Source organism: Scardinius erythrophthalmus, assembly GCF_964197995.2.
Source record: "Scardinius erythrophthalmus genome assembly, chromosome: 4".
NCBI classification, from domain to species: domain Eukaryota; kingdom Metazoa; phylum Chordata; class Actinopteri; order Cypriniformes; family Leuciscidae; genus Scardinius; species Scardinius erythrophthalmus.
Genome location: NC_138224.1, coordinates 34612700 through 34628521, shown reverse-complemented (window position 1 = coordinate 34628521; position 15822 = coordinate 34612700). Strand labels below are relative to the sequence as shown.

The 15822-nt window shown below is 49.8% G+C and overlaps 1 protein-coding gene across 4 annotated transcripts in view; it reads right to left on the bottom strand.

Moving 5' to 3' along the window:
- LOC308689651 (tripartite motif-containing protein 16-like) overlaps positions 1–15822 on the bottom strand; it is a 113931-nt gene that overhangs the window by 11001 nt on the left and 87108 nt on the right. For 2 of the 4 annotated variants that reach the window (XM_081363480.1, XM_081363479.1), the window contains 2 exons: positions 6985–7080; positions 6665–6901 (listed from right to left, as the gene is read on the bottom strand). In XM_081363480.1, the coding sequence (XP_081219606.1) occupies positions 6665–6901; positions 6985–7080 (333 nt within the window). The remainder of the gene's footprint in view (positions 1–6664; positions 6902–6984; positions 7081–15822) is intronic. The other 2 variants (XM_081363482.1, XM_081363481.1) reach the window with 1 other exon arrangement.

Below are 15822 nucleotides of genomic sequence, written 5' to 3'. Positions count from 1 at the left end.
TATTGGTGAAGATGGAACGTCCATGAGGCAACGAGATGATCAACATATCTGGAGAAAATGTTGACCAATTAATGGTTGAAGAAAAGTTTTGCGATTTTATTTGATTGAATCAAATTAGGGCTTAGTATTGATATACATGAAGGGTATAACTGTTCTTGAATTAAGACTTGAATTAATTCTATTCTTAAAGATTTAATAGTATAATGGGTTTGATTAGAAAACAGAAATGAATTTTTATTATTTTATTGGTTATCAGAGAATGATAAACAGGGGGGAGATGTTAATGAAAAATTCATTGTTCTTGTGTCCATTCATTTAAAACTTGTTGATTTCATTTGAGTGTGTGTAAAAGCATTTCTAACAGCTGAATTGGGGGTAGGAAAGAGCAGATGTAATAAACCAGATAGCCCGGGGAGATAACAAACACCTAGGCACGAGAAAGAATCTTAGTCGAAGAATACAGGATGTCATATAGTAGGGTCCCAGGCCCCCTCCTGAGGAAAGCAGGAGGTCATTTAGATTGTAAATGAAGGCCTTTTGGCTTCTCAGGGACAAAGAACAGCATGACCTGCCCAGGGGGGGGGGTAGAACCAGTCCATACTAGATGTCTTTAAGGAAATTTACAGAGACTGGGAAAGGAGGAGTCAAGAATGTCAGAAACCTGTATAAAATGTCTCAGTTTTATTATGTCAGTAGGCTTTCTGTTTCACATCTGGGTGGCTGCGGTTGCGAAAAGATTCCTCAAAGAATAAAGCCTTTTCTTCTATATTACAATTTTGCCTTTTGAGTGTTGTCTTACACCTGTGATGCTGTTTTTCCAAGTGAGATAAAAATTGCTTTTACACCTTTAACTCCAGCAATGCAGTTTTTAAATCTACCATTAAACAAATTCGCAAGATTGGTAAGGAAATTAGTCAGCATCATCCCCCGATCTCGACAGCAGACATGCACCTAATAAAACATTTGAACGTGCTGTCACCACACTAGGGCTGGTCCGAATACCATTTTTTGAGCTTCGAAGCTTCGATAGGAATTAACATCGAATATTCGAAGCTTCGGAGGGAGGGGGCTGAACATATTCTTCTCTCTAATAAAGGCAGGAATCTCTATGTGTCTGTCTGTTTGCATTTAGATTATTTATCTTGCATTTTGAACCGTTCATCCAATCGACTTCATGAGTGCAGTGTCACATTTGGTGCAATATAGACACGCGAGACGTGACACGTTCAGAATTAATAAACTTTTAATACAGAACAGCGCGAGCGGGAAGCGTGCGCGCCTCACGCGCAGGGCTCCGAGAACGGACACTGCACTAGTGATACAAAACACAGCCTAATATTTTTCTGAGTAACAAATAACTCTCAAATCAGAAATCAGCAGCACAGTAATTACTGACACAGTAAAGGGTAGGCTAATATATTGTTTCTATTCTATTTCCACAATGTCAAAGCAACGCAGCTTATAGCCTACAAGCTCAGGCATGCACTTCTGCCCATACAAACGCCGCTGTTCTGAGCTCTAAAATAAGAGTATTGTATTTCGCCCAAAAATGCTAAAAAAATAACCGTGTGAGAGCGTTTTAGGCTATATTATATCATGTTATAGCCAGATATGATGCGTATTATGACCAGATATTACAGCACGCGTCACCGCAGATCAGCATCTATTCATCAAGCCAACGTGCATACTATCGCAAATCAAAGTGAAAGTGGGTCGCAGATGCTTTAACACACAATCAACTTCATTAAAAGTAAAGAACCGAAATGATCTTACCAGGGCTGTTGCCGCTCTCTTATTGCGGTCTTTGATTTAGAAATTTTAGCTGACGATCAGTAAAATGCAGCTTATCTGTTGCTGGTGACGTGCACTCCATTACATCTGCCTATAGCGCGGGATTTGAAGTTCGGATTCATATCCGTTTTGCAAAAACACATTTATGTGTTCATTGTTCATATTGATAAATCAGAGAGAGCTATCCGATCTGAGAAAACGCATGACAGCCCCATTCAAGCGCGAATGGGAACCGTTTCTAGGGGGATGCCAGGTGTGAAAAAAAAAATTTTAAACGAATATTCGAATGTCAAATTTGAAAATCGAATACCAACCCACCAAACGAATATTTGAATACTCGAATATTCTGGTACAGCCCTACACCACCCACAGCCCTTGGTCTTGTTCGGAAAGTTTGGTTTGATGTACAACTACATCTGGCAAGACGAGGCAGAGAAGGAAATCGACACCTAAGAAGGGACTCGTTTATCATAAAATGCGACGACAACGATACAAAGTTCATTACTCTGTCACATTATGCAGAGACCAAGAACCATAAAGACCCGAAAGATCCATGTAAGGAAAATTACAGGGATTGCGTCTTTACAGAACCCAACAACCCACAGTGTCACAAGTCAAAAGTTTAAAAAAATACCTAGGCCTCTGTCCGCCGAACCACAGTTTGAGAAGCACGGCTGTGCAACTCCTCTTACGCGCCGGACTGGAAACCAGACAGATTATAATTTATATTTATAATAATTAATTAATTGCCCCTCCTTGAACTGCCACCTTACCGTGGTGGAGGGGTTTGAGTACCCGAATGAACCTAGGAGCTATGTTGTCTGGGGCTATATGCCCCTGGTAGGGTCTCCCAAGGCAAACAGGTCCTAGGCGACGGGTCAGACTAAGAGCGGTTCAAAAACCCTTATGATGCCAAAAAAAACGAGGACCGTGACGTCGCCCGGTATGGCGCAGCCGGGGCCCCACCCTGGAGCCAGGCCCGGGGTTGGGGCTCGTATGCGAGCGCCTGGTGGTCGGGCCTACCCCCATGGGGTCCGGCCGGGCTCAGCCCGAAGGAGCGACATGGGGACACCCTCCCGTGGACCCACCACCTGCAGGAGGGACCGTAAGGGGCCGGTGCTAAGTGGATCGGGCGGCAGTCGAATGCGGGGGCCTAGACAACCCGATCCCTGGACGCGGAATCTAGCTCTAGGGACATGGAATGTCACCTCTCTGGCGGGGAAGGAGCCTGAGGTTGTGCGTGAGGTTCAGAGATTCCGACTAGAGATAGTTGGGATCACCTCTACGCACGGCTTGGGCTCTGGAACCACACTCCTCGAGAGAGGATGGACTCTTCACCACTCTGGAGTTGCCCATGGTGAGAGGCGGCGGGCTGGTGTGGGTTTGCTTATAGCCCCCCAGCTCAGCCGCCATGTGTTGGAGTTCACCCCGGTGAACGAGAGGGTCGGTTCCCTACGCCTTCGGGTCGGGTATAGGTCTCTCACTGTCGTTTGTGCTTACGGGCCGAACGGCAGTGTAGAGTACCCGGCCTTCTTGGAGTCTCTGGGAGGGGTGCTGGAAAGTGCTCCGACTGGGGACTCCGTCGTTCTACTGGGGGACTTCAACGCCCACGTGGGCAGAGACAGTGACACCTGGAGGGGCGTGATTGGGAGGAACGGCCCCCCTGATCTGAACCCGAGTGGTGTTCTGTTATTGGACTTCTGTGCTAGTTACAGCTTGTCCATAACGAACACCATGTTCAAGCATAAGGGTGTCCATCAGTGCACATGGCACCAGGACACCCTAGGCCGGAGGTCGATGATCGACTTTGTGGTCGTTTCATCCGACCTCCGGCCGTATGTCTTGGACACTCGGGTGAAGAGAGGGGCGGAGCTGTCAACTGATCACCACCTGGTGGTGAGTTGGATCCGATGGCGGGGGAGGAAGCTGGACAGACTCGGCAGACCCAAACGTACTGTGAGGGTCTGTTGGGAACGTTTGGCCGAATCTCCTGTCAGAGAGATCTTCAACTCCCACCTCCGGCAGAGCTTCGACCAGATCCCGAGGGAGTCTGGAGATATTGAGTCCGAGTGGACCATGTTCTCCACCTCCATTGTCAACGCGGCCACTCGGAGCTGTGGCCGTAAGGTCTCCGGTGCCTGTCGAGGCGGCAATCCCCGAACCCGGTGGTGGACACCGGAAGTAAGGGATGCCGTCAAGCTGAAGAAGGAGTCCTATCGGGCCTGGCTGGCTTGTGGGACTCCTGAGGCAGCTGATGGGTACCGACGGGCCAAGCGGACTGCAGCCCGGGTGGTTGTGGAGGCAAAAACTCGGGCCTGGGAGGAGTTCGGTGAGGCCATGGAGAAGGACTATCGGTCGGCCTCGAAGAGATTCTGGCAAACCGTCCGGCGCCTCAGGAGGGTGAAGCAGTGCCCTACCAACGCTGTTTACAGTGGAGGTGGGCAGCTGTTGACCTCGACTGGGGATATCACCGGACGGTGGAAGGAATACTTTGAGGATCTCCTCAATCCCGCCGTCACGTCAACCATTGAGGAAGCAGAGGCTGAGGGCTCGGAGGCGGACTCGTCCGTCACCCAAGCTGAAGTCACCGAAGTAGTCAAGAAACTCCTCGGTGGCAAGGCACCGGGGGTGGATGAAATCCGCCCTGAGTACCTCAAGTCTCTGGATGTTGTAGGGCTGTCTTGGCTGACACGCCTCTGCAACATCGCGTGGCGGTCGGGGACAGTACCTTTGGACTGGCAGACCGGGGTGGTGGTCCCTCTTTTCAAGAAGGGGGATCGGAGGGTGTGCTCCAACTATAGGGGGATCACACTTCTCAGCCTCCCTGGGAAAGTCTATGCCAGGGTACTGGAGAGGAGAATCCGGCCGATAGTAGAACCTCGGATACAGGAGGAACAGTGTGGTTTTCGTCCCGGTCGTGGAACACTGGACCAGCTCTATACCCTCTACAGGGTGCTGGAGGGCTCATGGGAGTTTGCCCAACCAATCCACATGTGCTTTGTGGATTTGGAGAAGGCATTCGACTGTGTCCCTCGCGGCGGCCTGTGGAGGGTGCTCCGGGAGTATGGGGTCCGGGGCCCTTTGCTAAGGGCTATCCGGTCCCTGTACGACCGGAGCAGGAGCTTGGTTCGTATTGCCAGCAGTAAGTCAGACTTGTTCCCGGTGCGTGTTGGACTCCGGCAGGGCTGCCCTTTGTCACCGGTTCTGTTCATAATTTTTATGGACAGAATTTCTAGGCGCAGCCAGGGGCTGGAGGGGGTCAGGTTTGGGGACCACACAATTTCATCTCTGCTCTTTGCGGATGATGTTGTCGTGTTGGCCTCATCAAACCAGGACCTCCAGCATGCACTGGGACGGTTTGCAGCCGACTGTGAAGCGGCTGGGATGAAAATCAGCACCTCCAAATCCGAGGCCATGGTTCTCAGTCGGAAAAGGGTGGTTTGCCCGCTTCAGGTTGGTGGAGAGTTCCTGCCTCAAGTGGAGGAGTTCAAGTATCTTGGGGTCTTGTTCACGAGTGAGGGAAGGATGGAACGGGAGATTGACAGGCGGATCGGTGCAGCTTCTGCAGTAATGCGGTCCCTGTACCGGTCTGTCGTGGTGAAGAAGGAGCTGAGCCGCAAGGCGAAGCTCTCGATTTACCAGTCAATCTACGTTCCTACTCTCACCTATGGTCATGAGCTGTGGGTCATGACCGAAAGGACAAGATCCCGGATACAAGCGGCCGAAATGAGCTTTCTCCACTGGGTGGCTGGGCGATCCCTTAGAGATAGGGTGAGAAGCTCGGTCACTCGGGAGGAGCTCAGAGTAGAGCCGCTGCTCCTCCACATCGAGAGGGGTCAGTTGAGGTGGCTCGGGCATCTTTTCCGGATGCCTCCTGGACGCCTTCCCGGGAAGGTGTTCCGGGCATGTCCCACCGGGAGGAGACCCCGGGGAAGACCTAGGACACGCTGGAGAGACTATGTCTCCCGGCTGGCCTGGGAACGCCTCGGTGTCCTCCCGGAAGAGCTGGAGGAAGTGTCTGGGGAGAGGGAAGTCTGGGCATCCCTGCTTAGACTGCTGCCCCTGCGACCCGGCCCCGGATAAGCGGTAGAAGATGGATAATTAATTAATAATTATTTTAAATGTGTTACAAATGAGCTAATAAAATCTTTTGCATCAATATTTCGTGTCCAATTGTTTATTGTTTTTAGTGATACAACTGTACATTATGCCTTAATTGTCTGTCTTGTCTAAACTCAAAGCCAATTGTTTCGAACTGTTTTTCTTCACGGATGCTTTAAGGAAGAGCTAATAAAATATTTCAACTCAAGTCAATATTTCGTGTCTAATTATTTACTTGTGGCAAGTAGTAATAAGTGGGATAATTTACCTCCGCTTCGCATCGGGGTCCTCATCACCCTGTCGGGGGTTAATTCTGAGATGATAAATGGTTGGATGTACATTATCCCTTACATAAAATGTCCCATGAATGTTTTGGTCTGGTTTTGTTTTCCAGTTTTTTTTTTTTTTTCTTGGTTTTTTTTTTTTTGAGTACCTATTAAACTTTTTTTTTTTTCATGTATTTAGGTGTGGTTTTAAAATATATATTTTTAAAACCTATGTTTGTAAAAAAATATTAGTGAAGTTTTGAACTTTTGTTGTCTGGAAGCTCAAAACATCTTCCAAAAAAAGAGATTTCCAGAGCTGAACTGCATTTATAAGTGCGTCTCTTGCAATAGAAGAAGATCAGATGAGAGTCTGACCGATGATGATATAATAACCGAACACACAGATCAACACTTCAGTCAACGGCTCATTCTGCTCTCATGAAATGTTTCTCTGTGAGTCTCTTGCTCAAGTCCACTATGACCCTGTTCTTCTAGATCTCTGTTACCTGCAGGAAATGGATGTGATCCTGTGTGTGTGAAAGCTGCTCCAGCTCAGCGTCTCTTCTCCTCAGATCATTGATCTCCTGCTCCAGTCGCTCCAGTCGTCCTTCAGCTCGACTCACTGCAGTCTTTTCCTGATCTCTGATCCGCTGTGTCGCCTCAGAGCGGCTTCTCTCAATGGAGCGGATGAGCTCAGTGAAGATCCTCTCACTGTCCTCCACTGCTGTCTGTGCAGAGCGCTGCTAGGACACACATCACAATCACACAGTGGCTTCAGTGAGTCCTGACTGAGACGTCTCAAACTTCTCTTCTTCTCCAGACTCACCTTATGAGACGCCACAGCCTCTCTCAGCTGCTGAAGATCTCTCTCTCTCTGCTGGATCCTCTGCTGGAACGACCTCTGCGTCTCCTTCAGCTGGTGCTAAAGGACAAACCAATGACAGTGACAGTAATACTACCACAAATCATCATGTGAACAGCTGATATGAAACAAATATCTGATGATGAGATCTAGTAAGGAAATCAAACTAGGGATGCACCGATAGCACTTTTTCCAGAACGAGTCTGATACCGATACTTTCATTTTTGGTACTTGCCGATGCCGAGTACAGATAGCTGTATATTCATTGCATTTGTCATTTTAAAAAAATATTGTGTTGAGAAACCAAAAGAACATGAATCAAATTAGTTTCCTTAATTCATTAACCAAATACTTCCTCCAGTTATTTTCACACCTAATTATACCTGTTAAAATGTATTGTAGGAGCTTCTGTTACTTTCACTGTTCATTTTATTGCTTGTATATTTTATCTTTCATTAAGAGCACCGTAAGTATTAAGCAGGGATGAATGCTAAGGGTTCTCTTACGAGAGGTCTCTCGTATTGCGTAAGGTTAGCTTACGCATCGGGAAAGTCTTCTTTCTTCGAGATCTGAAGCCAAAAAATTATCCTTAATTTTGTATACATTGTCAACGCAGTGCAGCAGCCGACAGACCTAGGCAGGCTGTATAAGCGTGCTCATTGGCTGCTCGGCGGCAACTGCTTAAGCCTATCGGTGAGCGCTCTGAACGCGGCAACCAATGAGGGCGCTTCGCGCCCTCCACACCCTTCTAACCGTCAGAATGGGTGTGGCCAGCGTGTATATATACAGCGCTCATAGGCTAAAATTCTGATTTTCTTGTCTTCAGCGACGCTATTCGCATCGCTGGATCTTGAGAGCCGCCGCCGTTGAAACCAGCGACCAGCAAGCTTAGGACAGCGCCTGAGGAAGCCGGCCGTCTTCGCCGCCTTCAGCCATCCGTGCCTGCTACGCTATCCGGCGACATATCCTTTACATTATTACTGTTTCTGTGTGTACTCTAAAAGAGCACGAGGCGTTTTTGTAAAAACGCCTCGTTTTTGCGGCTCGTGCCGCTCCCCGCTCAGCAACGGAGACCGCCACCTCTCTGCGCTCTCCGCCTGGGCCGCGGGCACGCCGCCACCGCACTCTCCGAGTGCGAAGAGCTTTCAATGTCGACCCTGCGGGCTCGACTTGAAGCTTTCGACCAAGCTGTCGCTCCGCCTGTCCCTGCCTTGCCGCGCAATAAGAAGCGCCGCTCGCAGCGACCACCGGAGACTGTTGTGACTGAGGAGCTCGCCGGAACCTCTCCCTCGAGCTCTCTCTCGCCCTCTCCCTCCCGGCCGCTCAACCGCCGGCTCTGCCCGCGCCGCCGCCGCGTCAGGAGATGAGGCGAATGTGATAGATACCCGTACTCTCCCTCTGTTCGAGCCGTGCAATACGCCGCTCACAAGGGATGGCAGAAGCGGACGGTCTCGGAGCGAGTTTCCTCTCCCTCTGTTCGAGCCGTGCAATACGCCGCTCACGAGGGATGGCAGGAGCGGACGGTCACGGAGCGAGTTTCCTCTCCCTCTGTTCGAGCCGCGCAAACTGCGCCGCTCACAAGGGATGGCAGGAGCGGACGGTCTGAGCTCTCTTTACGTTACAAGAAAGCTACTCCGTCCTCGCGCGTCACCGGTGAAAGGGGAACAGAGTGTTTTCGTCCCGCCGTGGCCTGGACTATAACCTCCATTCTCACACATTTCTCAGTCCCCTCTTAAGTTCAGGCGACTGGAATTGTTACTATTGCAGTATACGAGCCTGTTATAAATACACGCTCGCCTGCAAGCAAACGCTGTCACAAGACATGATACTAATGTATTCACCCCTGTGGCTCAGTGGCGGAATCCTTGACTGTCAAGCTAGAGACCGGAGTTCGGACCCCGCTCTCGCGGCAGTTAAAGTTTATGCTGTTCGCTTCTCCGAGCTCGCGGCCAGTTTTTCTTACATACAGAAAACAAGCCCGCTCTCTCCCTCGTTGGGCCGCGCAGATTGCGCCGTTCAAGGGATGACAAAGCGGACGGTCACGAGCAGCGTTCAGCGTGCGCGCCTCACTCACCGGCGAAAAGAGAAGAGAGTGTGTTAGTCTCGCTACGGCTGGACAACCGCCAATCCTCATACATTTCTCAGTCCCCTCTTAAGTTCAGGCGACTGGAAATATTACTATTGCAGTAAACGAGCCTGTTTTAAACACACGCTCGCCTGCAAACAAACGCCGACGCGACACATGAGGTCGCTTTTTATATGCTCGCGCTAACTGAAAGCTTATGTGTTTCCCCTGTGGCTCAGTGGCAGTATCATACGCTTTCATGCGAGAGATCCGCGTTCGATCCCAGCTCTCGGGGAAAATAAAATTTATGCTGCTTGCTTCTCCGAGCTCGCGGCCAGTCTTTCTTACTTACAGAAAGCGAACCCGCCTCTCGCACCACACCTTCTCAGGGTGCTCGAGTATTTTTGAGCGTCTAAACACGAGAGAAGAAAAGACGGTTAAATCCCGCAGCCCTGCGACTGGACCACCGTCGAAGCTTAACGCTCTGTCAGTCCCCGTTGCCACGGCTACTGCAGCTGTTTACCCCGCAGTCAACGAGCCGGTATCTACCCGCTCGCCTGCGCGCATCCGCCGTTCTCACGGCAACCCAGAAAAATTTCAAAAGAGCATAATGTCTGGTTGCACGGCTGACGCCGTATGTGTTTCTAGTACAGTGAATGTGCCCACGTTCTGTGCTCACCCCTGTACACAAGCACTATACATCCCGTGTCTCTCACAGAGCCCACTCTCATGAAGCAGGCAAAAGCCGCTTTAGTGTTAAAAGTAGGTCACGTGTCCACTTCTCCGTGCCCACACCTACTCACTGCCCGCTCTGTCACACGGCCTCGCACGACCGGTCATGTTTTAAATGTGAGTCCTGTGCCCGCCCTCGAGCGCTCACACATACTAACTACATTTTCGCGCCTCACACTATATGTTCCCCGTCCAAAGCCACCGGGACACTGTGTGTAAAACGGCCAGCTATCGCTACGTGCGATCCGCCGTATCTAACCACCAAGAGCGCGCGCGCCGCGCCCGCCCCTGAATGTAACTCCTGTGCCCGCCCTCGAGCGCTCACACATACTAACGAACATTTTCGCCCCCGACGCCGCCATCGCGCGTCGCGCCTCACACTTTATGTTCCCCGTCTAAGCCACCGGGACACTGTGTGTAAAACGGCCAGCTATCGCTGCGTGCGATCCGCCGTATCTAAGCACCAAGAGCGCGCGCGCCGCGCCCGCCCCTCCGTTTCGAGCTCTCGAGCCCGCGATGCGCGGCGATCGGAGCCCGGAGGCCATTCTGCCCCTGGCTGCACACGCAAAAGCGTGGGAAACTATTCCAGGCGCATCAGAACGGGTTCTAAGCACAGTAAAACAGGGCTATACTCTGCTGTTCGCTCGCCGCCCTCCGCGCTTTCAAGCGCGTATCGAGACCAGAGTGAATGGGGAAGTAGCACATCTACTTCGAGCAGAAATAGCTACACTTCTGTGCAAAAGGGCTATAGAACCGGTTTCCCCTTCCATGAGCGAGTCGGGCTTTTACAGCCGTTATTCCTCGTTCCCAAGAAGGACGGAGCTCTCAGACCAATTTTGGATCTGAGACGTTTGAACGAGGCTCTTATGGGAAGACCGTTCAAAATGCTCACAACCAGACAAATTCTCGCGCAAATTCGCCCGAGGGACTGGTTTATATCTCTCGATCTAAAAGACGCGTGCTTTTCAGATCCTGATAATACCCCGTCACAGGCCATTCTTGAGATTCGCCTTCGACGGTCCGGTATATCAGTACACGGCCCGCCTGTCGACACAGCGCGCTCGCTGCATTCGACGCCTGGCCGCGTCCCTTCGGCCGGGCAGCACCGTACCTCTCAAAACATTTCAGAGGTTACTAGGTTGTATGGCCTCAGCCGCAGCAGTGCTTCGGCTGGGTCTTTTACGAATGCGCCCGCTACAACGCTGGCTGAATGCCCGAGTGCCTCACAGAGCATGGGCTTCCGGCGGTATCCGCATCAGAGTGACTCAGAGCTGCGTTTCAGCTCTGAAGCCCTGGTTAGCGGCCGACTGGTACCAGCGGGGAGTGACAATGGGAGCTATCTCACACCGCAAAGTTATCTCGACGGACGCTTCCACCTCAGGCTGGGGCGCTCTGTTCGAGGGCAAACCGGCTTTTGGCCTGTGGTCAGACCGGGAAAAATGCCTCCACATAAACTGTTTGGAGATGATAGCGGTCGAGAACGCGCTCAGGCGCTTCCTCCCATTCATACGGGATCACCATGTGCTAGTCCGCTCGGACAACACGTCCGTGGTATCCTATGTGAACCGACAGGGCGGTGTCAGATCCAGGAATCTGTGCAGGCTGACAGAACGCCTTCTCGTGTGGGCTTACCGCTCGCTGAGAGCCGCGCACGTGCCGGGCCACCTGAATGTCGGTCCAGACAGACTGTCCAGGGACAACATTCCCCCGGGAGAATGGTCTCTGCACCCCCAGACAGTCCAGTTTCTCTGGCGCCTATTCGGCAGAGCGGAAATCGACCTCTTTGCGTCGAAAGACAATGCTCAATGCCTGAAGTTTTATTCGAAGAGCGAGGACGCGCTGTCCCAGACATGGCCCAGCCTCCCGCTGTATGCTTTTCCTCCGATCTCCCTGTTGCCACAGGTCATTTCGAGGATCAGAGAAACGCATCACTCAGTGCTGCTTATAGCCCCGTGATGGGAAAACCAAACTTGGTACCCAGAGCTAGTGAGGCTGTCGCACTCACCCCCATGGCCGATCCCGGTGAGAAAGGATCTCCTCTCCCAAGCCGGTGGATCGATCTGGCATCCCCATCCAGAGCGCTGGTCGCTGCATGCATGGGTGATCAACGGATACCCGTTGACCTGTCAGAAGGGGTCGTGAACACGATCACACAGTCGAGAGCCCCCTCCACGAGACGGCTCTACGCGTCTAAATGGTCGGTGTTTTCTAAATGGTGCGCTACTAAAAACTTGGATCCGCGCGCATGCGGGGTCCCGCGGGTGCTCTCCTTCTTACAAGAGCTGTTGGAAAAGGGCAGATCCCCTTCCATGCTCAAAGTATATGTGGCCGCTATTGCAGCGTTCGCTGAGACGACGCGCGGCCGGGCAATGGGAAGGAATGAGCTCATTATCCGCTTCCTCAGAGGAGCTAGACGGATGAATCCCCCGCGGCCCCCCTCGGTTCCCTCGTGGGATCTGTCCTTGGTCCTAGCGGCCCTAGAGGCTTTTCCCTTTGAACCGCTTGAATCCGCGGATCTAAAGTATCTGTCGCTTAAAACCGTTTTTCTGATAGCTCTGTCTTCAGTCAAACGAGTGGGTGATTTGCACGCGCTATCTGTTAGCCCTGCATGTCTTGAGTTCGGGCCGAATGACTCGAAAGTCATTCTCAGACCGAGACACGGTTACATCCCCAAAGCGATTGGAACCCCGTTTAGGGCACAAGTTATGTCCCTCTCGGCTCTGCCAGCATCCGACAGTGGGGACAGTGATAACCTCCTATGCCCTGTCCGGGCGCTGAGAGTTTACATCACGCGCTCCGCCGCTTTCAGGCGTTCAGAGCAGCTCTTTGTTTCCTTCGGCGGACGCACCAAGGGTCTTGCCGCCTCGAAACAGAGCTTGTCCAGGTGGATAGTGGACGCGATAGCAGCAGCTTATGCCTCCAGACACCTGCAGTGCCCTCTGGGCTTCAGAGCCCACTCCACTAGAGGCATGGCCTCGTCGTGGGTCTGGTCCAGCGGAATTTCTAATCACGGTATTTGTATGGCGGCGGGCTGGGCCTCCCCATCAACATTCGTGAGGTTTTATAACCTGGAAGTTCCTGCCCTACAGGCAAAAATACTGTCAGCATAAGTGACATGTATGCTCTGCCCATTTCTCGTGTGCAGACTACGTTCATATGCTGGCGCTATTCTGGTACTATACTCAGGGTGAAGTGTTTGACTCAGACCGGCTGATCCGCTCTGTTTCCTATTTCCCGTTACGCGCTGTTGTCGGTGCTGGCCCGCGCTGCTGGCCGCCCGTATTATTCTCTGTCGCGCGGGAATTTTTCCCTTCATGTGAGACCGACTATGTCGTTTTTCTCCTACCCTTATGAGTGCTTATGTACTGTATGGGCTCGCTCTGCCGGCCCTACTATTTGTACTGTTATATGTTTATAGACCGGCCGCGCCGCTCTATTTCATATGCTGCATGAAGTGCCTGTACTGCGCTGGCCCGTCTCTCCGACCGGCCACATTTCCCAGCAGAGTGTTTTCCCCGGTTCCCTGGGATTCATGGGCTGGATGCTCGGCGCACACGGCGTTGACAAAGGGTTCCCGATGCGTAAGCTAACCTTACGCAATACGAGAGACCTCTCGTAAGAGAACGTACTCGGTTACTAATGTAACCTCGGTTCTCTCTAGAAGAGGGAACGAGTATTGCGTAACCTGCCGTGTCGCGCCACGAGCTTTTGCGCTTCAGACTGCGAAAACCAGAATTTTAGCCTATGAGCGCTGTATATATACACGCTGGCCACACCCATTCTGACGGTTAGAAGGGTGTGGAGGGCGCGAAGCGCCCTCATTGGTTGCCGCGTTCAGAGCGCTCACCGATAGGCTTAAGCAGTTGCCGCCGAGCAGCCAATGAGCACGCTTATACAGCCTGCCTAGGTCTGTCGGCTGCTGCACTGCGTTGACAATGTATACAAAATTAAGGATAATTTTTTGGCTTCAGATCTCGAAGAAAGAAGACTTTCCCGATGCGTAAGCTAACCTTACGCAATACTCGTTCCCTCTTCTAGAGAGAACCGAGGTTACATTAGTAACCGAGTACGTTTTTTTCTATTATTTTTCTCTTTTTTTTTCAGTAGGTTTTTTGGGCTGCTGTCACTTTAAGAGCTGCACATTTTCTTTTTCAACTATTTAGGTTCACTTAAACGTACAGTATGGAATTTTTCGCCGCTAGGGGTCACTAACCTCTTTACAATAACAAAGGCATAGTTTGATGATGCAACACATGCTAAGAATTATGGATCTTGTTGTCAACGTCAAGCCAGCCGATCTAATAATGTTTATGGTTGACTGAATACATCTACGTTTTTATCATGACTGTGATATGAAGCAGTTCGGGATTGCTAAGAGACAGCTATCAGCTCCAAATGTGACGCGAGTCCCACAGATATAAAAGGAATATGGATATTTCATTCTACCGAACTACACACATAATTACTACTCACAGGTCAGTTTATTAGACAAATTAAACTTGTGAGGTAACGCAGCGCTGTTTCATTGGTCTAACATTACATTAGCACACTAAACTGCATTTGAATGTGTTGAAAAGTAACGTATGTGTTAGTTTGTCTGTATGAGGCTAGCAGTAAGCTAGATCAACATTAGAAAAACATACAGATCATATTCTAACATTTTATCATTGTTGAACTATATACAGTAACATTGATTAGTTTTATGTAAATGTGCTCACCTGTTTAATAAAGTACATGTAGGAGCGGTCGAAGTCTCGGACGAGGAGCTCTCGTTTATATACTGTCTATGGGAGCTCTCGGCATCTCGAAAACACCGCGCTGATATTGATTCTCGTTTTAGTTCTCCTTTTTTATCCAAAGTCTGCTTGCCATGGTCCGTAATGTTTGAACGAAACAACAACAGCGTGCAAATAGACATTGCGAACTCCACAGTTGTCTGCGTCAGTCGCTTTGATTAATCAGAGGGCTCTGCTCATAGCTCTGGTTACCATGGCAGTACGAGCGGTACTCCAAGGTTTACACGTCTCTTGCTTCTTCTACTGTCCCAAAATCTTCTAAGGTCATTTTTTTCACCCATACGTTTGCGCTTTGTTGAGCTGGCAGAACGTACAGGCAAAGAGTAGTCATGATCCATTATCATACAGACATTATTATACGGGTGTTCCCCTTATACTGTCTGTGTTCCTCTTTGAGTTTGGCGGTTCCGCCGAGTTCCGCTGGAAGACGCAAACGTGGATATGACGTGATAGACGGGCAACCTAACGGAAATAAAGACACGGTCCGTGTCTTCTAATTAAAATATTAATTTCTCTGGATTTAGAAGTTAATTGGAACTGTCAGGATAATGTAAATACACAACTTTAAAAAATATATAACATAGATATAGTGATTTTTTATATTTTTAAAGCAAAAAAAAAACATATTGTGCCTTTAAGACATAACCAACTATATTTCACAAGGATACTCGCAGACATGGCCATTTTGACATAATTCTGTGTGAATTTGTCCGGTCAAGCACAAAAAGACATAAAACTTAAATTCATTAGGCTATTCATGCTCTGTCTGAGGCAGCTTTCTGGATACGCGCTTCGGATGTTTGCGCTCAGATAATGTCATGTGATTATTGTACCGCCTTCCTGTAATATTGTAGGGAGCCACTCAGTATACATAAATCATGTAACAGTTCATGTTATCACTTGGACATAAAATTTCGTTAATCCAAATGACTCATGTATGCAGAAGTGCCCTCCCTCTATCTTTACCGTCACGAGTAAACAATAGTAGCCTAATATGTTCCTCGTTTTACTTTCTTACTCTACTTATTTACATATCCAACTGAATTACAAACTTTCCATCAATGTCAGTAAAAAGGGATGCACCGCTGTACACTGAATCCAGTCCGCGTTTCACTCACGAACAGCAGATATGCGTGAACATTAATATTTTTTAACTACATTTTAGTCTATTTCTTTTTTTTTAAGAATATTGCATGTTGATATAATTAT